The 25,807-nt window shown below is 39.4% G+C and overlaps 1 protein-coding gene across 3 annotated transcripts in view; it reads left to right on the forward strand.

Annotated features, from left to right (window-relative positions):
* The window catches only part of GRM1 (glutamate metabotropic receptor 1), a 328,706-nt gene that overhangs the window by 101,960 nt on the left and 200,939 nt on the right, over positions 1-25,807 (forward strand). For all 3 annotated transcript variants that reach the window (XM_040965269.1, XM_040965270.1, XM_040965271.1), the window contains exon 2: positions 9,374-9,623. In XM_040965269.1, the coding sequence (XP_040821203.1) occupies positions 9,374-9,623 (250 nt within the window). The remainder of the gene's footprint in view (positions 1-9,373; positions 9,624-25,807) is intronic.

Raw genomic sequence — 25,807 nt, forward strand, 5'->3', positions numbered from 1 at the left:
GTGTCCTGTAATGAAGATCTTGGTAACTAAATATTGAACAATTAAATCATTTTTTGAGTCAAAGTATATGAACATAGTTGAGCATCATTTTAACAAGATATGGCATTGTTTATAATTTTTAACCAGAAATATAAATAGTTCATAATGACCTTAAATGAAGTCTCACCAAAAAATGGACATTCTCATTTAAAATGCAGTTTTAATGCTTTTTTGCTTTGGAAGAATTTTTTGAATATATTGTTGCTTTATACAATCTGCCTAGCTCCAATTTTTTTTTAAGATTGATTTATTTTCATTTAAAATGCAGGTTTAGAGAGAAAAGGAGAGAGAGAAAGAGAGAGAGAAAGATCCTCTATCTGCTGGTTTATTTTCTAAATGGCCTCAGTGATCCAGAACTTCAGTCAGGAGCCAGGAGCTTTTTCTGGATCTACACACAGACGCAGGGTCCCAAGCTTCTGGGCCATCCTCCTCTGCTTTCCCAGGCCACAAGAGGAGAGCTGGATGGGAGTAGAGTAGGCACTCACAGGCAGGGGATTAGCTGGCTGAGCCATCATGCTACCTGTTCCCCTCCCCCCACCTCCCAGGTCTATTTCTTTCACAAAACCACAGTGGTAACAACAGTGGCAAGCATGGTAGGGGTTGTATCTGTGAACCTGTTTCCTACGCATGGAAACTGCACTGGAAAAAATGCTTTGTTTTTGCAAGATTGATGATTTATTTTTGTGTTTTTATATCACTTACAATTTGTCTTCTCTTAATTTCTTTCTGCATTTCAGAAAAAATTCAAAATAGAGAATCAACAAGATGGATCATTACATAAAACTCTAAAATGAATACAATGAGGTACCTCAAACGAAAGCTTAAAGAAGACTCGGTGCCTGCGAGTCAATAGAGACAAATATAGATTGTAAACATATTTTAAAATACAAACACCAAAAACTCCAAAAATAAAGACAACTTGTTTTGTGCAAATTGGCTTTAAAAAAAATTTAGGGACACCCTGGGCCCAAGGTGACCATGAGCAGGGAATGACGCACTGCAGTCAATGAAACATCATGAGCCTGGGTTTTATAAATAGGAACACAGAAAGAAAGGAATCTAAAGCTTTATGGTCAATTCCAAAGCCTCACACCCAATTTTACTTTACGTAACTGTAGATAGACATGAATATGTCCTGCATTTTCTACATTCTTGGAAATGCATATTCATTAGCAGAGATAATTTAACTGTCACCACAAACCTTCCAATGACTCTTGCGACCTCTGTTTTACAAATGAGGCAAGCAAAGGTTCTAGAAGAAATTACCTGATGTTTTGCCAGCTCTGCTTTGGGGGTTCTGGATTCAAACCACTTTCGTCTGCTTCCAGGGTTCATGTCTTCCATAGTCAGCTTGGAAGCCTGCCTGAGAACATAACAAAACACAAGGATTAAGATTAGCTGGCCCCAATCCCACATGGGTTCTTACTTGAAGGGTCAACCAGCTGTTGGACCTCAGTCTTACAGGCTAGAAAAGACTGACCCTTACCTTCTGTGTCCTGCCAGGATGCTATACTTGGAAATGCCTGTCCTGCCAGGATGCTATACTTGGAAATGCCCGATAGGGGGCAGTATGAAGAGGGGCTGGGAGATTGCTGGCACAGTCATCCCTTTGTTCTAGCTGCTGTTGCCAAGCAGCTCCTTCATTGACCTTGGCTATAAATTTCCTTATGGTCTGCCACCTGGGGACCCCGAGGCCGGTGATGACTCACTCTCCTCTCGCTGACCAGATCCTGCTGACTGTGTGCGTTAAGGACTCAGCAGGCATTTGGATAGAGTCAGGGGTGCTGTAATATCTTCCAGATAGTAAATGGGAGAGCTAGGCAAATCAAAGCATTGGCAGGAAAAGGGTTATTTGTCTCCTGGGAGAATCGAATGCTGAACTGTCACTTCCAAAAAGGTTTCTCTTGCTGAATGGAAAGGTAGAGAGATTCAAGCCAGCTGACATCTGTTTCCACTGAGAACCAAGAGGAAACGGATTTAGATTTCAGCAAGAACAGTTTAGGCCATCATGAAACATTTCCTGCTAGGGATATTGTTTGATAGTGCCATAGGTACCCAGAAGGTGGTATGCAATCAATTTCATTAAGAAAATTCTTATGAAAATGAGCAGTTTTTTTATTTACCCAAGATGTCTCATGGTGGGAAGGTAGTCAGTTGACAGGCAGCAGATACACATGAGACCGGAGTAGAAGAGATTCATTGTTGTCAAGTCTGGGATTGCATGAAAATTAAGGCAGGGATTAGAATATGCAGAGCATGAGCCTGGTGTGTCTTCCAAATTGAAAAGTACTCCTAAAGTGAAAAAATAGCTGTGTGTTTTCCTGTAATAATGTTTTCTTTTACAAAACAGATAGTTAGGAATGGATATTGTTGAACATAGCTGTTTGAACAAGGGAAAATAAAAAGCCTATAAGAATAGAATTTTAACGGGGTTACTTGTTCATGATGGCTAAAATGTTAATTCAGCCACCAAAGAGATCCGGATATGTCGCTTACACACATCCATGATACTTTGAGAGTGGAAAACACTGTAAGGCTGAGTTTCTATTGCCATGTTTTCCACTTTTTGCCACTTTTGCGGTTCATAGAGTGGATTGCAAAATCCAGTAGCATTTCGTGTCATGGCTTGCTTGCTCAATGCTATTTAGGTAGTAAATCATTACAAGTCCATCATTTTGTGAAAGGATTTCTTTTGTTTTGGTTGCACAATTATCATACTTGACTTTTTTGAAGTTGTATGTGGCTTAGAAAATCCAAAGCTGCAGGCCTGGTGTGATAGCTTAGTGGTTAAATCCTCACCTTGCAAGCATCAGCATCCCAAATGGATGCCAGTTTGTGCCCCGGATGCTCCACTTCCTTTCCAGCTCCCTGCTTGTGGCCTGGAAAAAACAGTTGAGGATGGCCCAAAGCCTTGCGATTCTGTACCTGCCTGGGAGGCTCAGAATAAGTTCCTGGCTTTGAATCGGCTCAGTTCCAGCCATTGCAGCCACCTGGGGAGTGAACCAGTAGATGGAAGATCTTTCTGCCTGTATCTGCTTCTCTTTGTAGATTGGACTTTCCAATGAAAGTAAATAAATCTTAAAAAAACCTCAAAGCATTGCTGAAACATTTTCCTTTCCTCCTTTTTCTCCATTCTGTTGCAATAATGTGCAGTTCTATTATTTTTAAATGCTTTTATTATTGAAATAATTCTTTGTAAACCCCACATTCTTCCTAATAAACAGTCCTCATCAATTCTGCACAGAAATTCAATTTTATTGCATATCTTGATTTACTGTTGTACAATCAATTCACCCCTGAGCTTGCCTCTATTATTGCATCTCCCTGCAACCAGTTAAAACAGAGAGTAAGATTTTGGGGGGGCAGCATTGTGATATATCTGCTAATGCTGTCACCATGATGCCAGAATCCCATATGGGCATTGGTTCAAGTCCTGAGTGTTTCACTTCTCATCCAGTAACTCATCTCCCAATAGTGTATCTGACAAAGCAATGGAAGATGACCCAAGTGTGGAAGAAGCTCTTGGCTCCTGCTTTTTGCCAAACCAGCCCTGGCTGTTGTGGCAGTTCTTTTTATTGAAAAGGTATATTTATAGAGAGAAGGAGAGAAAAATATCTTCTGTCTACTGGTTCATTCCTGAAGTAGCCATAATGGCCAGAGTTGAGCCAATCCGAAGCCAGCAGCTTCTTCTGGGTCTTGTACATGGGTGCAGGGTCCCAAGGCTTTGGGCCATCCTCTGCTGCTTTCCCAGGCCACAAACAGAAACCTGGATGGGAAGTGGAGCAGCCAGGACATGAACCGGTGCTCATATGGGATCCAGGCGTGTGCACAGTGAGGATTTAGTTTCTTGGACATCACACAGGGCCCGAGCACATGGTTTGAAAAAGCATTGTCCCCCACCCTTAAATAATATGATTTTTTTTGCATATTGTGTCATGGGCTCTGTCATCTGCCACTCTTCCTTTCTCTCTTGCTCTCTAGGTTTCAGGCAACATCATTACACAGATTAAGTCTGTTATAAAATCTGTTAAACACAGCAACATATAGCACATTTCCATGTTGCTAGTGTTACAGCAGATGCCTTACTAGAGATTGTCACACAGAGTGTCATCCTATAAACCATGAACCTTCTGCTCTAGTAAGACTTTTATATTTACTGCCTCTGAATGCACCCTGTGTAGATTCTCTCTCACTTCCATTCACTCTGGGGGCCAGCTCTTAGATTACCTTCTTCTTGCCCAGCTTCATTCTTAGTTTTTCTCAAGAAATGCTCTCCGATCATTCCTGCACTTTTATCTGAAGTTTACTGTTCTTTGCTTCAGGTGCAACATGAGCCTCTCAGTGTTGTTGCTGTATTTTGTGTTCTTGTGCTGGGCTTAGGCATGAGTCCCTGTAAGAGATGACATCCAATAATGGTTCTGAGCAAGCTCTGAGGCAGATGTGAAGCCCTTAGTCCACTATGGCGTCACCTGGGACAAGCTACTTACCCTCACTTTTACTGTGTTCTCATTTGTAAAATAGGGGCTTTGATGTCTAGGGAGCTGTTCCGTTGAATAATGAAGTGCTTAAGTGTTTCACACAGTGCTAGACACACAGTACCATTCATCACACTGAAGGTAGTAGCAGTGTCCAATATTTCTTGGCAACTCTCAAGGTGCGCAGCACTAGTTATTTTTATTTCAAGCTGAGAGCTAATAAAGTATTTCCCAATCAAATGAAAATGTAATTCTCTGCCAGCCCTGAGTATTTACAATTACATGGCACTTTTATTTTTTAAGTGGCTTTGTTATAGAATTCATTTTCCTATTTATCCAAAACCTCTGCCAAGGTTACAGAGTAGTCTCTAGATAAACTCGTCAGTGTAAGAAAACATAAAATCAGACCTCCATGGCAAGACTGAGTTGCGAGAGGAGCTATTGGATGGGTTTTGGGCTGAGTACATTATCTTTATTCTGACTTTGTTTATTCATGACATAGGAAACATCCAGAAAATACATGCCCCCTTAGGTTTATTTCAGCATATGCAAAATCTACTCATACTTTAAAATTTTTGCAGAAAGTAGAATGAAAAGATAAGTTCATTTTACTACAAAAAGCCTTTTCAGAAAAGATATTTATCTTCAGATATAAATCACAGAGGTATAAGAGCATCTTTTTTAGTGACAGAGTTAACACAGGCATAGGTGAGAATGTGTTTGGGAAACGAAAAAAATGCAATAGAATTAGAGAAGGTTAGGGAGAGAATGTAAAAAATATTAGGTTAGAAAGCATAGAAGGCTCAGCCCACGTACCACTTGGTAGCATAGAAGAATTCACTTAAGTTTCATTCCAAGCATTTATGTTCAAGGAGTAACACAATTTGGTTATCTCAACATCACTCCGATAGTTAGGCATCTTGAGAATCACTGGGAAGAAGCATATAAGCCAAAAGACGAACTGGGAGGCTAAGGCACCTGTGTAGGTAGGAGTAGGCAGTTACTCCGTATAGATGCTATTGTCACTGGTCCATCTAGAATCCCTTCAACTCTTTGATGTGCCCAAGTCTAACCATTGTCAGGGTAGTGCTTTGTGAATTGTGTCACTTTTTTTTCTAAGAAGCTCTCCTCTCTTGTGGACAAGAGTCTGTGACTGACTGACAAGCCCGTACGTTACAGCCAATTCTGGCTTGATGTGCTCTAGCACATTGTTGGGGCATCAGTGTGAAGCTGATCAGTGAGACTTGAAATGACATTCCTGTTCAGCACTTGTTTCTGTCCTTTCTGCTTCTCTTATTCCTCTTCTGCTCAATGCACTACAAGCATCTACATCCTGCACTCCATGTTTAGATGATCTAAGACAAGACATGATTTTGAATGACAGATAATAAAAAGACAAAAGAATGGGATAGGGATTTTCTAAAGATAGGAGTTACTGAAATGTATTTGCAATGTGAGTAAAAGACAAAACCAGTTTCTAAATTTTATGGTTGGGCAACTTGATAGGTAAAGACACAAATTAGTTACAAATGTCTCAAAGAAATAAACTTTCAAGGTAGATAAAGAAAAATGTCAGTTTCATATTTGTTAATTTTTGGATGTTAATAAATGGAAATACCTGGTAGTCTATTGAATATACCAATCTTTTCTTTCTTTTTTAAAAATAGTTATTTATTTATTGAAAAGTCAGATATACAGAGAGGAGGAGAGACAGAGAGGAAGATCTTCCATCCAATGATTCACTCACTCCCCAAGTGAGCACAATGGCTGATGCTATACCGATCCGAAGCCAGGATCCAGGAACTTCTTCTGGGTATCCCATGTGGGTGCAGGGTCCCAAGGCTTTGGGCCATCCTGCTTTCCCAGGACACAAGCAGGGAGCTGGATGGAAAGTGGAGCTGCCGGGATTAGAACCGGTGCCCATATGGGATCCCGGTACATTCAAGGCGAGACTTTAGCTGCTGGGCCACGCCGCCGGGCCCCAATCTTTTTTTTCAAAGGATACTTTAGTTTGAAGATTTTTATCTGGAATTTAACTGTGATAATCACATGATATTTAGAGGCATGTGACTAAATGGGGTAGTGAAGAAAAGATTTTCCAGGACCAATTAGTAATGTGATGACATTTAAGGGCTTGGCAAAAAAGGAGAATTTAGAAAATGAACTGAGAGATTGTCATTACATTGTATGGAAACCAGAATAGGACTTTGTAATAGAAACAAAAGAATAAAATACTTTATAAATGACAAGACCAAGTGCTGATTGCAGATGGGTGCTCAATGAAAGGCAACAGAGACAGGAGGTCTTAGGATGTGGCAAAGGAGAGATAACTGGTGATCTTGACAAAAAATATGCAGATAAGATTCTGATATGAAGGGTATGCATGTGAGCAAACCCCTTGCACACATACACTCAATGTGTGAAATTTTTTTGGTATAGCAGTTATACCTCAATTCTAAGAAAGAAAAGAAGCTACAAAAAAAAGCATGACAAATCAATAGCCAGTGTTATTCTGAATAGAAACAATGCATATCCCTATATTTCTGGAACAAGAAAAGGATGTCCATTTTTGCCACTTTTAATCAATATCATGTTGAAGGTTTTTTAAAAAATATTATTATTTTATTTTATTTGAAAGGCAGTTACAGAGAAAACTAGAGGGAAAGAAAGAAACAATAAGAAGAGAGAGATGGAGTGAAATCTTTCATCTGCTGATTCACTGTCCAAATGATGCAATAGCCAGAGCTGAGCCAATTTGGAGTCAGGTGCTTCTTTCAGGTTTCCCGTGTGAGTTCAGGGGTCCAAGAACTTGATCCATTCTTTGCTGCCTTTTCAGGCTGTAGCATGGAGCTGGGTCTGAAATGGAGTAGCAGCTGGGACTCAAACGGGTATACCTATGGGATTCCAGTGCCACAGCTGGAAGCTCAGCCTACCAGGCCATAACACTAGCCCCAGTATTTGAACTTGTAGCAAGAATAACTATGAAGAATAAGGAGAAAATCAAATTATTCGTGTTGATAACATTGTACACGTTAAATCTAAACAATCCACCAGAAAGCTATCAGAACTGGTTAATCAGTTCAGTTGAGCTAAAGGTTCAAAACTATACAAAATCCAGTAACATTTTTTTTGAACACTAAGAATAAACTCAATGAAACAGAAGCCAAGGAAGAAAAACAGAAGCCAAGCTAGAAAAAAATCAAATATTTAGGAATAAATTTAACCAAAGAAGTCAAAAAACTCTATAATGTAAATTGTCAGAATTTGATGAAAGAATCAGCAAGAGATAGAAAGGAAAAGTGTTCCTGGTTCAAAGGATGGAAGAATCAATGGGATTAGATAAAGCAATCCTAAACATCTTTGGAATAACAAAAGACTTAGAGTATCCAAGAAGATTCTGAGCAAGAAAAATCAATCTGGAAGTATCAAAATACCCAAGTGCAAACCACACTACAAAAATATTGTAATTAAAATCATGTGGTGCTGGCATAAATATTGCTAAATAGATCAATGAAGCAGAAAAGATTCCACAGAAATTAAGCTACGTACATACAGTCAACTAATTTTTCACATAAGTGCTCAGACAACACTGTGGGGTAAGGTTAATGCCTTCAGCAAATGTAACTGGCAAAGCTGGAAGTATCTATATTTGTATATAGAAGAATGAAATCAGATCCATACCTCTCACTATATTCAAAACTAAGTTCAATATGGGCCAACCACTTAAATTTAAGACCTGAGACCATGAGATCTGACAAGAAAATAAGGGGCTGGATTAAAGGGAAGATAGGGATGTTGAATGATTTGAAGTCTTCACAAGGTTGAAGAAATATTGTAGAAGTAGTGAATATAAGGATGCTTCATATATTTGCAGAAAATGGAATTAAAAGATAGCTTTATTTTGGTGAAAATGTTTTTAAAATATATGCATATATCTTAATAATACTCATTTTTGGTGAACTTGTTGAAGATCTTTCATATAGAGTGAAGATTTGATAGCCACATTCAGAGTTACTAGCAACATCTGTGAGAACAAAGTCAGTCATTTATTTTTACTGGAAATGTCCATGGTAGGGGGAAGCCAAGGAGTTGCAATTCCATACTATTAGAGATACCCCCATGGATGCTAAAATCTACCTCTTCAAGATGTAGAGGCTACTGAAATGGCGGCTAAAGTTATTAGTAAAATAGATTGGGTGTTTGATAATGTGTGATATTTTGTTATTATTTTAGTTCTTAGCTGTGTTTTGTTAAGAAAGACACATTCATAAGAGGAAAATTAAAATGCAAAGGAGAGATTACTGAGAAATCTTTCACTTCCTAGAGGATGGTCGAGTTTGACTAAGTCCTGGAGCTATTTCTGCTCTGATTATCTTTAGCCTGGCCAGGTGTTTGTTGGTTTTGCTTACTCATTCTTTATGGGAATATTGCAGGGTTTTATATCAGCATGTGTGTGTGTGTGTGTATGTGTTCTTGACCTGGCAGCATGGTGAAACAGGCCTTCAGACAAACAGGACTTTCCTTTGTGCAATTGCCTTCACTGCCCCTGTGTGCTGCTCTTTGCAATGTGGTTGAGACCTTGGACACCCCCGTTAGCTAGAGTTATAACTAGGGCAGCAATCCTTCACGTTATACAAAGCTTGTCTCATTGTGGATGTCTCAAGCTCAGAAAGCTTTTCTACTATTTTCACGGAATCAGTGCTTATATTTGATTTCTCTCTTTAATGCATCTACATCTTCTTTCAGTCCCAGTTACATTTTTCAAATTATCTGGCAAGAGTCCTCTCCAATCCCCTCCAGCAAGTTCTTTTTCCAGTTGTTACAGTTGTCTTGAACATTTGCTGATTGTTTCCGGACAGGAAATTACGGGGAGAGCGGAATGGATGCTTTCAAAGAGCTGGCTGCCCAAGAAGGCCTCTGCATCGCCCACTCGGACAAGATCTACAGCAACGCTGGGGAGAAGAGCTTCGACCGACTCTTGCGCAAGCTCCGAGAGCGGCTGCCCAAGGCCAGGGTAGTGGTCTGTTTCTGCGAAGGGATGACAGTCCGGGGACTTCTGAGTGCCATGAGGCGCCTTGGTGTTGTGGGCGAGTTCTCACTCATTGGAAGGTATGTCCATCACTTTCCTTCTCTGTTCGCTCTCACACACCACACTTACACACATGATTGCTCCCACAACACTGAGTTTTCTACCTTCGAGGTGGGTGAGATGCACGCTGCTGTGTCTCATTAACGGTAGGACTGTGGGTACCTAGAAGGTCCAGGGCAGCGGAGAATAAAACAGAGTAGTGAAATGATAGCTTGTTTGCCAGAATGTGCGTTGTTCCAAGGAGTTCTTCATTGCATTTACTCCTCCCCCTTCACGGACAGGTGTTGCCATGCCTCCCTCCTAAGCCTAGACATCTTAATGCAATATCGACAGAAAGCAGCAGTGACAATGGAGAACATACATTGATTTGGCTGGTAAGGAGTTAGCCACATATAAAGGAAGACATGTACCTGCACTTTAGAACGTGGGGATCTAATATCCTCCCACACTTAGGAGGTGATCAACAGTGATGTGTTCAGCACGTGATTTTTGGAATTGCAGATGCTGGGATGTAAAATCTCTATTCTCTGCCTATATCTCGGGCATTTATATAAGAAGAGTTTTTCAAAATCATTGTGTTTTCACAAGTTTTTGACCTCAAAGTGTGTTGTTTAATGGGCCATCTTCTAAGGAAGCAGCAAGGAGTTGCTAAATTTTTCCAGGAAACCTACTGAGTTTATCTGAGTAACCTCCACTGGTTTACAGGACTTTCACAGTGACCTTCCAGATCCCCTTTTCCCTTCCATCTGGTCTACTGTTTAGGTCATAGTGATATTTTATTCTACTGAAGAACCATACCCCTGACCCTTTTCTTTTAAAGATTGGGTGGTTGTAGACATAGTCTGCACCACTGATCAGTCCTTGGGCCTGAAACATTAAGTACAATTGTAGACAAATCATTTGGAATCGGAGGTATAACACACTTCAAAGATGTTTGAGATAGTAGGAAAGAAATATAAATAAGTGAAAAAAGAAACAAAGGGCTAAGCTCCATGCATGGCAGGTTGTGGAGCTGAGATGAAATTACTGAATTCGTGACTAAGATGACGACTGGATTTAGATAAGAATTGCACACAGGTGTCGAGGCACTTTGGATTTTCAGTACGATGAAGTTTTGTCAACCACTGAAAATATTCTTCAGAAGACAAATCTTCTACGAAGAAATATTTAAACAAAGAACATTGTTTCTTTTATGCGTGCAACCGACACAAGCAGCATTGTTGAAGTGTTTCTCAGAGTAATGTTCTTAATATAAGCACCAGGACAGATGGCTTCCAGATATTCAGTCCTTTCTATTGCTTTTGTAAAATGACAGCTTTTATGAAAGTTGCCTGTTAAAAAATAAACCCTCTCATGTTCAGCATTTTCAAACAACAACAACAGTTTATTTTGCAGAGTTTATTCTCTTTAGAATCCTCAAAAGAGGCTTGGGTTGTGGGGTTCTTGAATCTGTGCGGCAAACGTGTGAACTCTGAGGTATGTGAATTGCCTGATGAGGAGGTAGAGTTATGTAGTATGTGGCAAAGACTAATTGGGGTATAGGCAGCTGAATCCATTATTTTAAAGTTGGTCAATGTCAATGTAAGCCTCTATGGCTCTAGCTTATCTACATCCTTCTCTCTTCATGTACCTGAGCTCATACTGATGTTTCAGAGAATCTCTTATGCGCTTGCTCATGAAGTTATCTACCTGTGATATCTATGTTGCTTATCCCCCCTCTGCCCTGCCTCTACTGGGTTCTGTCGAAACATCCCAGGGGATGTATCACAGTTTTCACCATGAGCTTCCAAGGATACCACTCACGTGACATTGCTGTTTAACACCGACACATGGAATCTTTGAGATGCAAAACCATAGCATGATCTTTGCTCATCCAACTTTTTTTCCCTTTTTGGCTCTTGCTCTCCCTCCTGCTTATTTGCTTACTATTTTAAGAAATTATTCCCTTATATAAGGTGATTCAATTTTATCAATTTTATAATTGATTAAGAAACATGTACCCCAACTATTCTCCTCCTTCCTCCTCCCCCTTCTTCTTGTCAGTGTTTATCTCTCGTATTTTCAGCTCACTTCACAATAACAGGCTTAACACTCTTTTGGGAAAATTATTAAACAAAAAGCAAATCGATTAAAAACCCTACTGTTCCTCAAGAGCATGGACAAAAGAGATAAACAACTACTAAATTTTCAAAGATCAATTTTACTCATGTAGATTACATCTTTTTGTATTCTCTGTATCATAGATCAGTGAAAAATATGAGATCTACCTTTGTTGGACTGGCTTATTTCACTAAGCATAACGATTTCCAATTGCATCCCATTTTGACACAAACACAATATATTCCTTTTTATGGCTGAGTAGTATCCCATATAGTCTATATGCCAGATTTTCTTTTCCAATCATGTTTGTGGACATCCAGGTTGATTCCATAGCCTAAGTATTGTGGATTGAGCTGTCATTAGTATGGATGTACTAAGCACTCTCTCATATTTGAGTTTCATTTTGTTGGAGTAAATTCCCAGGAGTCAGTATCTGGGTCTTTTAGTGGATCTATTTTCAGATCTCTGGGGAATTTCCATATTGTCCTCCATGATTGCCGTACTGGTTTACATTGACACCACACTACTCACATCGTTTCAGGCATTTACTGTTTGTAGATTTTGGATTGATGGTTGTTCTAACTGGAATGAGGTGAATCCGCAGGAGAGTTTCTGTTTGTACTTCCCTGATGACTAGTGATCCTGAGCATTTGTCATATACCTGTTGACCATTTGCATTTCATCCTTTGATTCTTGACATTAATCTTTTATCAGTTGTCTGGTTTACAAATATTTTCTCTCATTCTATTGGTTTTTCTCTTTGTTAAGGATTTCCTTTTCTGTTCAGAAGCTTATTGCCCTGATTTCTGTTTGTTTTTTTTTGTTTTGTTTTGTTTTAATTTCCTGTACTTCTGTAGTCTTGGCTTGTGCCAGTGTCTTGTGGCATTTCCTTGATGTTTTCCACTAGTAATTTGAGATGATTAATTCTCAGATTTAAATCTTTGGTCCATTTTGTGTTAACTTTTATATGAGATGTAAGGAAGGGATCTGTTTCAAACTTATGCTTGTGAAAATTCAGTTTTCTCAGTGTCATGTGTTGAGTGGGGTCCTCTTTGCAGGGATTGTTTTTGGTTCAGTTGTCAAAAATTAATTGCTTATAAGTGGATGGATTGGTTTCTGGGGTTTCTATTCTGCTTTAGTGTCTAATTTTGCACCAGTACCTAGTCCCAGCACTTACCAGTTGATGCTGCAGCAAAGCCCAATCAGTCTGTATATACTCTGGCTCATTCATGTACCAGTGGATACAGTGGGTTAGTACAGCCTGACTCTGCCCCAACCCAATCCGTATACAGGCCAATAGGTGTTGCAGCCCTGCCCAGCTTGCTCTGCTCCCAGTCCCAGTTCTCACGCTCACAAGTGGGAACAATGTTCAAGCTGGGGAGTCTGTTCCACCCCCCTACCAGGCTCAAACTCCTTCCCTGGGTCTCACCTATACTAGTGGGTTCTATGGCTGAGTCTCAGCATTTTCTGGTGGGTGTTTTAATCTGGTCTGGCCTGGTCTTCAGTTTCAATTCATGTTTTTGGGCCAGCCCCCAGTCCCGACCAGCCCCCAGTCCTAGCCTTATGTGAACTGGCTGTTGTTGTGGCCCTGACCCAGCCTGGCCTGCACTCTGTGTTGCTTCTTAGATCTACAGAGGATATTGTAAACTGGCCCAGTCCTGCAAATCCCCAGACCAGAGCTGACCCACATGTATGCCAGCGGGAACCATAATCTGGCCTGGTCTGGGTTGCTCCCTGTTTTGGTTCTTGTGCTCACCTGCAGGGACTGCTTCCTGATGGAGTAGTTCTCCAAGCTGCTCTATAGATCTCCCAAAAAGTGGCAGACCTTGCACATGCTGATGAGTCTATGGGCCAGGCTGAGTTTAGCCCATTTCTTAACAGGATTATTTATTTTGGTTTTGTTGAATTTCTTGTGTGCTGTTATTGTTCTTGATATTATCCTTTATCAGGTATATATTTTGCAAATATTTTCTCCCATTGTTAGTTGCTACTACACTTTCTTGAGTGTTTGCTTTGCAGAAACTTCTTAATTTTTATATATTGCAAGGGTCTGTGGGGTATGAATTAAGAAATCCTTGCCTATGCCAGTGTCTTGCAGTGTTTTCTTTACGTTTTCCTCTAGCAACCTAAAAGTTAAGAAAGAGAACTATATACCAGTATCTCTGATGAACATAAATGAAAAAATCTTTAATGAAATATAAGCTAATTGCAACTAACAACAGATCCAAAAGATCATTTACCTGGACCCAATGGTTTCATTATTGGTATGTTGGGACGACTCAAATGGTGTTAGGAATATTGGCTTACTGCAGGCAGAAATATGAAACACAACACCTACCTTATACTTTATATGAAAATTAACTTACAAAGAACCAGGGAAATTCACTAATTTCTGAAAACTATTTACTTTTTTTATTTGAGAGTTACATGGAGAGAGAAAGAGCGAATGGGAGAGAGAGAGAGAGAGAGAGAGAGAGAGAGAGAGAGAGAGAGAGAGAGAGAGAGATGTGCTGGTTCACTCCCCCAAATGAATGTAAAGGCTAGGATTAGGCTGGGCTGAAGGCAGGAGTAAGGAGCTTCATCTGGTCTCCAAGGTGGATGGCAGGGTCGCAAACACCTAGGCTGTTTTTTCCATCATTTTCCCAGACTATCAGCAGTGAGTTGGATCAGAAATGGGATACAAACATGTGCCATATAGGATTCTGGTATCACAGCCGACGCCTATCTGTCACACTTTAATTCCAACTAATTTTAATCGTGTACTTTCATGAATTTTGGCAGTGCTTTATCATAATGTAAACGTTACAACAACCATGACACAAAAATATGCAGCACTGTAAATTGTTCCTTTGTGCCACTTTGAATCATTTCCTCCTGAAACCATGGAAACAGGCAACTGCATGTCTGTTTCCTACCATTACATGTTGACTTTTATCAACATATTATATAGAATCATAGAATGGAATCATTTGTACCTGTTTTCTTTCCATTGGCAAAATTGTTTGGAGAGTCACCCATGCTGTTGTGTGAATGACTCATTTCCTTTTTATCCCTGAGTAGTATTCCATGACATGACCTTCTTTTGCAGTTATGAGTATTTGGATTTTTCCAGTTTGTGATTAATGTAAATATGATTTGTTTTATATTCTCATTGTTGAAGACAATGTTGGAAAGCCTCAATTTCATTTTTTCTGCTTCCTCACCAGCCATTATTTTTACTTGTGGTTATCTCTCTTTTTTTTTTTAAGATTTGTTTATTTTTTGGTAAAGTCAGATATATAGAGAGGAGGAGAGACAGAGAAGAAGATCTTCCGTCAGATGATTCCTTCCACAAGTGACCGCAACAAGATCTATGCCGATCCAAAGTCAGGAGCCAGGAACTTCTTCCAGGTCTCCCACATGTGTGCATGGTTCCCAGGCTTTGATCCATCTTAGACTGATTCCCAGGCCATAAGGAGCAGGATGGGAAGTGAGGCTGCTTGGATTAGAGCACGCGACCATGTGGGATGCTGGCACATTCAAGGTGAGGATTTTAGCCTCTAGGTTACTGCGTTGGTCCCTAGGTTATCTTTTTAAACTTTTAAATTAATCTTAGTACATTTGAAAGGATATCTCATCTTGGGTTTTATGGAAATTTCTGTAATTTTGGGCTATCTGGAAGTATATCTTCATTTTAAAATTAATTTTATTTGAAAGTTGTAGAGAAAAGTTAGAAAAAACAAGCAGAAGTGGGCTCAGTGCGGTAACCCAGTGGCTAAAGTCCTCAGCTTGCATGCATCAGGATCCCATATGGGTGCCAGTTTGTGTCCTGGCTGTTCCATTTCTTTTCAAGTTCCTTACTTGTGGCCTGGGAAGGCATTCGAGGATGGCCCAAAGTATTGGGACTCTGCAATCTGTGTGGGAGACCCAGAAGAAACTGGTACCTCCTGCCTGGGCTTGGTTCAGCTCTAGCTGTTGCAGTTATTGGGAATTAAACCAATAGACAGAAGATCTTTCTCTCTGTAAATCTGACTTCCAGTAAAAAAAATAAATAAATGCATACATATACATATATGCATACCAGCAAGAAGCATAGATGGGTCATCTGCTGGTTCACTCTAAAAATGGCTGCAGCAGGCAGAACTGGGTCAGGCTGCATCAGAAAGGCAGCAACTTCATCCAGGTGACCCCATGTAGATGGCAGAGACCCATATCACTGAGTCGTAATTTGTTGCTTCCCACGATGTACACAAGCTAGAAGCTGTTTCAAAGCAGAGAAGACAGGGCCTGAGCCAGACACCTGCTGTGCCACATGCCCAGTTTCTGCCTTCATTTTTGAAAAACAGTTTGGCTGGGATAAGTATCTTGGTTAACAGCTTTTTTCCTGGAGAATACTGGTTATGTCATCCAAAAGCCTTCTTGCTTCCACTATTTGTCCCAGGAGTTCACCTCTTGTTCTCCTGGGGTCACTTTTATATATAATTAATTATAGTAAGAACTGCTTTAAAATTTTCTCCTTATCAAAGGTTTCACTGTACTGGGGCAGATTGTAGATCTTTTTGTGGTGATTCTAGTTGTATTGCATTATTGCATATGTAGATATATGCTTTTCAGCAAATTTGGAAAGTTTCCAGACATTCTTTCTGGTGAAATTTTTGCTACTGTCTTTGTCTTTGTTTTGATAATGCTACATCTATTTTGATACACTTACATGGAGTTCTTCTTTCCCTCATTTTATGCCCATTTTTGTTGATATTTTGATTTCTTTGTGTTTTGGGATGTCACAATTTCTGATTCTTTATCTTTACATTAGCGAGTCTTTCTTCTGCTAGCTCAAATCTACTGTTGCGCTCTTTTAAGTAAATTTTGTGTTCTGTTTATTTTACTTTTCATATCCAGAATTTCCTTTTGTTCTTTAATTTATATACTTTGATGAGATGCTGCCACTGTATCGTCTTTTACATTTTAAAGGATGTTTTCCTTAGCTCTTTGAACACAGTTTTAGCAGAATTTATTATAGTTAACTCGCTCATCTCACAGCTTCTGTGTTCTCCTTTCTTTTCTCAAATCTATGAGCCACATTTTTTTTTTTTTTACTTCACTATCTTACTGGTTTTCTTCTTGTTGAAAACCAGAAATTTCGTTAGAACTATTATAGCAACATCAGATACCAATTCACATTGTCACTTTTGTTGCTTATGTTTGTGGCTGCTTTGGTTTTATTTGCTGGGTGGTCCTACTATGTAATTTTAGTAAAACATATTTTCCACAGTGAGTTAGTCTTCCTTGGACCTGTGCTGCATTTCAAGGGCATTTCAAGTAAGGAAGCCATGATATGTGAAAGGTTTAGAGTCTTAGACAAAGCCACTTAGTCACTAAACGCAAAGCTAGTTGATGAAATGTTTCTCTATGGGAAAAGCCAGCTGGGCTGATCCTCATATCACCCTCTCTGTTCTTCTCTTTTGATTTCTTCTACCACGTTCAGGACTCTTGTGTCAAGATCCCCTCAGTGGAAAATATCCCTAAGTGAAGGTTAATTGATGGAAAATAACCCTAAATGAGGTTATTTGATCAAAAGATCTAATTCTATCTGCCACCTTCATTCTTACTTGCCAACCTAATCTGTTTACTTGCTTCAGAGATTAGACTCTTTCTTGGACTAGAAGGCCATAGTAAGGAGAGGTATATTTAGTAGAGGGATGGGGCAGGTGTGAGATGTTGGCAGGTTGACAAAATATTCAGTGGAAACAGTATTAGGTAAGCAAGATATCAACATGTAAGATCTTAATGAGCACAGTGATATTCAATGTGGGATCGAGGATTAGGATGCTTGGCCACTGCAAGGGTCGTGGCAATTCATGTTCTTCAAAGAGAGCTTGAGGAAATGGCGTTTGGCAAACAGATGTGAGCAGGATCATAAACAAGTTTCTGAGAACTGGGCTTTGGAAAGACAGGCAACAGTTCCTTTGACCTAGTTGTGTGAGGGAATGATGGTTCAAACCTTGGCTTCCATGGTGGAAGGACTCAGAAAGGGGTCCAGTAATCTGAAGACTCTTCCTATTTGAAAACCCTCAATCTGTAGTAGCCCTAGTCATGTCACATCTCTCTTAGGGTAAATGAATGTGATGGATGGTAAAATAAGTATTAATAAGATCACTGTTTTAACCATTCCTGCAATTGTTTCTCATTGGTGCATTATTCTAGGATTCTATATAACTTTGGTTAAATGGTCTGTAATTTCACAAAAGAAATCTACATTTTCCTGGAAATATTCACCTGGAGTTGTGGTCACAGTCAATGTCATGTGTGTTCGCATAGTTTGAAGCATTTGCATCCTTCTCTCTTGCATTTTCACTTTTTACATTTCTCCTTTACAGATGAGTTTAGTTTTTGCATGTTTTCAGTACAAGATTGAAAATGATAAAAAATGCATGCCCAGGGCATTTGGTTTCAGTAATGTTTTTTAGTTTGTCTCTTGGTAATAATTTCCATCCTGCACAGGTATATTCCCTAAAACTGCTGTAGGCAATTTTTTAAAGCTGCAGGTTCAGCGGTTTATGGAAACAATACAAAATTATGAGGGAGTGTAACCTGAAGAATTTCTGGATTTGGCAATCTGTATTAAGAAGGAAATATATAGATATATTTTCCTTCCCTGCTCATTAAATATGGCACATTGAACAGTAATGAAAATTCACCATTAATCTTGCCTAAAGGGACTGAAGACCTGCTAAAATATAGGAGGAGTGAAATTATAAATAAAAATTGTCTCATTAAAGTGATACAGAAGAGTAGCTTCCTTACATCAATTGTCAAAGTAGAATTTTAAATCAATGGCCTGATTTTGTTAATTACACCCTATTAGGGAAAATTTAATTGATACAAAGTCATTTGATAAGCATTAGAGGACAGCCAAGTGTTCATTAACCATTCTTTAGGTTATAAATTGGGGACATTTACACTTTTATCCCCAGGGTTTTGTGCTATGAGTTTTCTGTCAAGAGAATAATGTGTTTTCTGAACCTTAATTTCTATAAAGACTTGTAAAATCCAAATAGTTCTTATGTATTTAAGATCTTGTCATCTTAATCCTTGACATGGAGCATCTAAAACAATCAGGTTTTTGAAGCAATAACAAAGTTGTATTTATTATATAGCAAAATAGTTAACGCAGAGAATTTTTAAAATAAATGATGTCTTCTTTCAAGTTATTTGCCTAAATTGCTGATAAAGTACATACTTATTTTATTATAATAGAATAGCCATTGACTAGTAGCCCTAATGTGTAGAAATAACTTGACCTTCTCTCTCAAAATACCTATTTATTTGAAAGTCACAGGGTAGGAAAGAAGGAATGAGAGAGGGAGTTAGGGAGAAATGGAGAGAGAGAGTGAGAGATATCATCTATTGATTGACTTTCCAAATGTCCACAATGACCAGAACTGGTCAACAGCCAGCCCAAAGTTGGGAGCTTGGAGTTCCATCTGTGTCTCCCAAATGCATGGAATTGGCCCAAATACTTGAGCCATCTTCTGCTGCTTTCTAAGGCACATCATGAGGGGTTTGGATGGGAAGTAGAGAAGCTGATACGATGGCAGGTTAGCTCACTCAGTCAATGCTATCCTGATATCTGGTTTCTAAACACAGATTCCACGGGAAATGCTGAAAACTTGAGTTAATTATTTGCCCCTTCTATAAAGTTATTACCAGCATGTATCAATTTAGGACTATTGCAATCACAGTGAAGTTGGAATTTAGGTGCTTAACAGAACTTCTCTGCATGTCGTTAGACCAATGCATGTGAGCTTCCAGCATGTTAGTCACACTGCCGAGTTGATCCAGCCTGAGCCTTCCTTTCTGCTTAAAGCATGAAATATTTGTCTTCAAATCTGCATGCTGTTGCTCTACCTGGGTACCAGGAGGGGAAGTAGCTAGGCCATCTATGTCTGACCTTTACACCCTGATTCTGATGCTTGATTTCCTAGGTCCAACTCAGTGGGATTACAGGAAATGACATGAATTGTCAGAGAATAGTGGAATAGATTGAGTTGTCTTTTAATGCTAAACACGTTAGTCTCTTCCTTCTTTTTATGCTTGATTTGTTTTAAGATGGTTTGCACAGGTTACATGTTACCTATTTTATCTATGATGCTATTAAATATGTCTAAATGCTTATTTGTCTGCTTTTCTAGGTAGCCCAATGTGCATATCTTTCCAGGTAGCTCAGTGTGCATATATGTTATATTCTGAATATGCCTAAGTTTTAAGTATTCAGCTCCAGGGATTTTACATCACACTAAAATGTGATATTTGCAACTATGAAATTACTTAAAGTTGTATAATCTGTGATTGTTATTTTGAAACACTGACCTCCATTCTTCCCTGTCTTTGTTTACATGACTTCTTTGCTTTCACTGATTATTTGCTCTGGCTTTCACCAAGCACATCTTTTTCTTGGTAGTTCCTTGTTCTTTTCTTGAAGAAAATACATTTTAAGGCAGAATTGTAGCTAAAAAGTGACGATGAATGGCTACAGCTTTGTGGTACACAAATACCACTTCTCATGGTTTATTCTCATAAACAATGCTTTTAAATAATAGGCTTGGCGAACTTTCCCTCTTTATGTGTTAGTTTGACCAACTTCTCATTTTTTTGGAATGGCTTGGTTTTTACAGCAGGTTTATAGAAGAAAAATTATTATTATTGAAAGTGATAGTGAAAGTCCATATTTTATTCATATTTTCTTGGTGTTTATTTCACACATGCTTTCTGTTCCAGGACATGTTACATTTTGTTATCAGGTTTCCTTAGATTCCACTTGGATAAGACAGTTTCTCAGACCTTTCTTGTTTTAGATGATGTTAAGAGTTATGAGGCAAACTGCTTGTTATATTGTCATACTTGACTGGGGCATGTCTGATGGTTTCCTCATGATTAGACTGAATATTTCGGAAAATATGATTGTGAAAATGAAACGTGATTCTCATCATATAATGTCATAGTGACATCCCTCTTGATGTTTATTTCGATCATCTAGCTTTTGTGTATTTTAAAGAAATGACTTGCTCAGTTAAAAGCCATTCTCATTTGGATATTATATCAGATGTCTATGCAAATAGATTCATAGTTTGAACTATCTGTTATAGACAAACTTTTCCACTGTTTCATTATGTATAATGTACACTGATATTGTCAGAGTGACGCTAGATAAGGAAGAGCTCTGTGATACATCGATACCACTGATACATCTAAAAAAGCATTTTGACCTGGGATGATGGTGTGTGTGAAAAGTGGGGGCTGAATCTATCGCCTTAGAAGAGGGTCCTGTGAGATAAGATAATGGTCAGAATTCAGATATGAACCCTACATCCTATAAGTAATTTTCATTTCAGATAAGAAATAGAGTAGTTGACTACAATCCATTGGAGAAACTCAATTTCAAAAACTGTATAAAATGGAAAGTACTAAATTCTAAAATCAGCATTCTTATGTGCAAATGTGTTCTAAGGACTAACTCTTGGCCATGAAATTCAGATCCAAGATGAGAAGACTAATTGCAGACACCATGTCCTATAAAGTATTGGCTGCTCAGGCCCGACGCAGTGGCGCAAGTGGTTAAGGTCCTCGCCTTGCACGCCCGGGATCCCATATGGGCTCCGGTTCTATCCCGGCAGCCCCGCTTCCCTTCCAGCTCCCTGCCTGTGGCCTGGGAAAGCAGTCGAGGATGGCCCAAAGCTTTGGAACCCTGCACCCACGTGGGAGACCCGGAAGAGGCTCCTGGCTTTGAAACGGCATAGCATCGGCTGTTTCGGTCACTTAGGGAGTAAATCATTGGATGGAAGATCTTCCTCTCTGTCTCTCCTCTCTGTATATCCGCCTTTCCAATAAAAAAATAATAAAAATAAATCTTAAAAAAAATCTGGATAGCAGAAGGAACAGTTGGTTGGGTTGCAGAGAGATGACCAATGGTTGACTCCAGCGAAGTCTTTGGAGTGGATGGCTTGGCATCAGTTGAGAGTCAACAGATTAAAAATTCTGCTTCATCATTTGCATTATAGAAAACAAAACAATACTGGGTCCATGTTAAGATTTTATAGTTGGTAGTAACATATTGAGAATTTGGACTCAAAACTCCAAATTTTATGTTCTTCTTTTCCTGTTTTTAATCTTCATGTTATTTTTTGTTTTTTTTTTTATCATTTTTTTAAAATTTAAGTTTCATAGGCTCTGGGATTCCCCCAACCCCTCCCCTACCCTCCCCCCACATTGAATTCCTCCATATTGTTACAATAGTACAGTTCATAACCAGTCACAATTCCTTCATTGAGGGCATGGCCCATGCAGAGTCCAGCATCTTATTGTCCAGATAAATTCAACAGTTTCATTGGGAGACCATCCTTGGTTTGAAAGTAGAGCTGGCAGAATATCATCCCCTCCAATGAAAAGCCACTACACAACCTCAACAACAGGAAGAAACATGGAAATTTACAACATCATAAAGTTAATTAACATTTTCTAACATAAGTGACCAATATGTTAGAAAATGCAAGTTCTTAATCACATCCTATAACTACTTCCTTGACATCTCAATTTTAGTTTATATACAATGGGCTGCTATAAACCTTAAAATGGTTATTCAGCTGTCTCACGTCTTTTTTTTTCATATTTATATTTAGCAGCTCATAGTATTCAAGTGTGATTTTTACTGAACTTCGTGAATTTTAGGATAGTCTTATAACTCTAACATGCCATATGTTAATGATTGAGGAGGAGAACAATTTTAGGAGGGGTGTGCAGAGAAATCTTCAATACCTTAGTGAGGAGTAACTAATCTTTGTGTGCTACCTAGTTCGGTATATGGGAGTCCAAGGTGACTTTTTCTTGTCTGTTCTGTTTTCCTTATTGCTCTCTTTCTATCTAATCTAATTTTGGGGGCCCCAGAGTGATCCTGATGGTCGTTGCAAGAGAGGGTGGGAAGCCAAAGTTGGAACTAACTAAGGACCAGAGAAAGCTCCTCTCCCAAGTTCCAAAGGAAGTTTACTGTTCTTCTGTTTCTGAGGACTCCTCAGAGCTCCTGGCTGTTTTTCCGATGACACTGAATCCTGTGAGGAAGGATCTAGGCTTCTTCCATCCCGTGTGGGAGATCCGATAGGGAATGTATGACCTCAGAGTTCTCGGCCTATGAGGACACTCCAATTCCCTGTGGTCTCCTTGGCGGTTCGGATGTAGTCCTTGGTGCCCATACTGATAGGCCTTGGTGAGGATCCGGGAGTCTCCGGGAGTCTCCGGGGTTGGGATACAAGCCTCCTCCTGTCCTCCTGCTCCACTCTGGGATGCTCTCCTGCTCTGTGCATATGACCTCTTGTTAAGAGGTTGTCAGGATTGCTCTTGGATCCCACTTATACTTTTTGCTAATGTCTGATGTCAATTTGTTACAATCTTTTTTTTTAAAGATTTATTTTTATTATTTTTTTATTGGAAAAGGCGGATATACAGAGAGGAGAGACAGAGAGGAAGATCTTCCGTCCAATGATTCACTCCCTAAGTGAGCGCAACGCCTGATGCTATGCCGATTCAAAGCCAGGAGCCTCTTCCGGGTCTCCCACGTGGGTGCAGGGTTCCAAAGCTTTGGGCCATCCTCGACTGCTTTCCCAGGCCACAGGCAGGGAGCTGGAAGGGAAGCGGGGCTGCCGGGATAGAACCGGAGCCCATATGGGATCCCGGGCGTGCAAGGCGAGGACCTTAACCACTTGCGCCACTGCGTCGGGCCCTACCTGTTACAATCTTGATAGATTATACTTAACATCTCCCTCACACACTCTAAGAAGGTGGAAGATTTCTCTGCTCTCCTGACCCATTGCAGAATAACACAGGGTATTAAAAGCGTATCAAACATTTCTTTGTGGCCAAATGGCCCCAATGGGAAACCATTATACTAAGGGAAATGAGCCAATCCCAAAAGGTTAGATACCACATAATTGCCTTAATTTAAGATAAAATGATGTCAATCCTAAAAATAGTCCCTACACGTTGTAACATTATTACACCGTTCAAACAGCCTGTATCACACACAATAAGATATTGTGATATAACCAATGAACCAATAATCAATGAGAGACAGACTGCTTATGAATTACATCAAAGAACTGAAAAGCTTAAAGGTTTATTTCTTTTATGCAGATACTGGCTATTTTTATCTTTATAGTACCTTAAGCACTTTGCAAGATTTTATTGTTTTTGTCAAGTATAGGATTTCCAATTAAGCATAATATTTTTGGCGAAAATGAAAAGTGAAACTAAGTTTTAGTTCGTTTCTAGTGATTATGTGAAATGAAACATTCATCTTCCCTGAATCATATACTATGATTTTATTGTTTAAACTCTCCTTTTTTATAAAGAAGAAAAAAGTTATTATATTCTATTAAAAAGAATTGTATTACCTTACAAAGAAAATCATATCTCAGAATGTTAGAAATATACAAATATTGTGTAACCAATGAAGTTCTTTTCTATTTCTATTTAAGAAAGAAATGCCATCTTTTCTTCTTTTTCTGCCCTATTGGTTTTACAATTTTCATCATTTTCATTTCTTAACAAAATGGACCATAGCTTCCAAATGTCATGAATTTAACGTTTTTTAAAATCGGTTTTATTTGAAGAATTTTCATTAGCTCTTCACAATTTACTCTTTCCAGCCCACAGCCTGGTTATTCTTTTAACACACTATAATTTAGGTTTAAGTGATCAAAAAAATAGTACTGTTCTTGTGTATGACTTGAAGCAAAATTGACTCAAGTGAAAACTCACTTTCAGAAAACATTTTAAAAAGAAACTTCAGATTAGCTGTTGGTATAATGGCAGAAAATGTAACTTTCATCTAAATAGAAATCACCTTGTCTTAGCCCATTTACGATTGCCTTGGACTTGGGTAGTTAATAAGTAAAAGGCGTTTACTTTGGGTTGTATCTCTAAAAGTCTTCCAGCACAGCACTGACATCAGTCTGACTTTGCTGAGGCCTCCCATGGCGCCAGATTGCAGTGGAGAAACAAAGGCGAAGCAGGGGCTTGCAAAGGAAGCACAAGCAAGAGAGGCTAAGTGGAGTGGCAGACTCAATTTGCAGTAAACTGCTCTTGTGAAAGCTAATCTATTCCCTGGAGAACTAGTCCACTCTTGAGAACGACTTTAGCGCAGGATGAGAACACATGCCTTATGATGCCAAACATCTCTTAAAGGTTCCACACCTTCTCAACATTGTTACTCTGAAGGCCAACATGTACTTTGTTGGGGAAAAGTCACATTCATATAACTGCATTCCACAAGAGGCACTCTAAAACTCATGTACTTGTCATGTACAAAACACAATCACTCTATCCAAAGTCTTACTTTAGTATCAACTCAAACATCCAAATTCCCAAGTCCTGCCTAAGACTCAAGGAACATTCCTTCCAGCTTTGAAATTATTTATTTCTGTATATAACGGTGAGACAAAGGTCAGCCATTCCTGTTTGTCAAGGGAAAAATCGGTTAAAGGAGAGCAGTAACTGACCCAAGGCAAGTCCGACGCCCAGTAAAGCAGATATGGAATCTGAAAGCTAGAGAATAATCTTTGATTTGTTGTGTCACTTTCTGAGGACACATGTTTAGAACTTGAGCTCCCAAGGCTTTGGTGAACACTACCCTGTAGCATGGCTGGGCTCCACAGTGTGATTGCTCACTCTGATCAGAGAAGCCCTAGACTTCTCAGGACTGAGCCTCTAGGTTTTTGCAGCATCCTTTGAAAACTAAGTGGAGGCCACCATACTTCCATAGCTCCTGATTTCTGTATGCTTGAAAAATCACCACCACCTGCACATGGGTGCCATCCGGGCACACGGCTTGTACCCTCTGGAGTGGCGGGTGGGACCATACCTGAGATCACTTAAGACAAAGCTGGAGTAGCAAAGTAGGAGGCAGGGAATAGGGACCCAAGTTAGTACATGGTTGCGGCATCCCTGGCCTGCCCCAGAAACCATTCTATCCTATTGGAGCTCTGTCTTCAGTTGAGAAACGCTAAAGTGCCTGATGGCCTTTTCCCGGTGATCACACATGAATTCTTCCCTATTGCCTTCCCCACAGCTGTGGCTG

This window comes from Ochotona curzoniae, unplaced genomic scaffold, assembly GCF_017591425.1.
Source record: "Ochotona curzoniae isolate NIBS_2020 unplaced genomic scaffold, NIBS_Ocur_1.0 scaffold_3890, whole genome shotgun sequence".
NCBI classification, from domain to species: Eukaryota; Metazoa; Chordata; class Mammalia; order Lagomorpha; family Ochotonidae; genus Ochotona; species Ochotona curzoniae.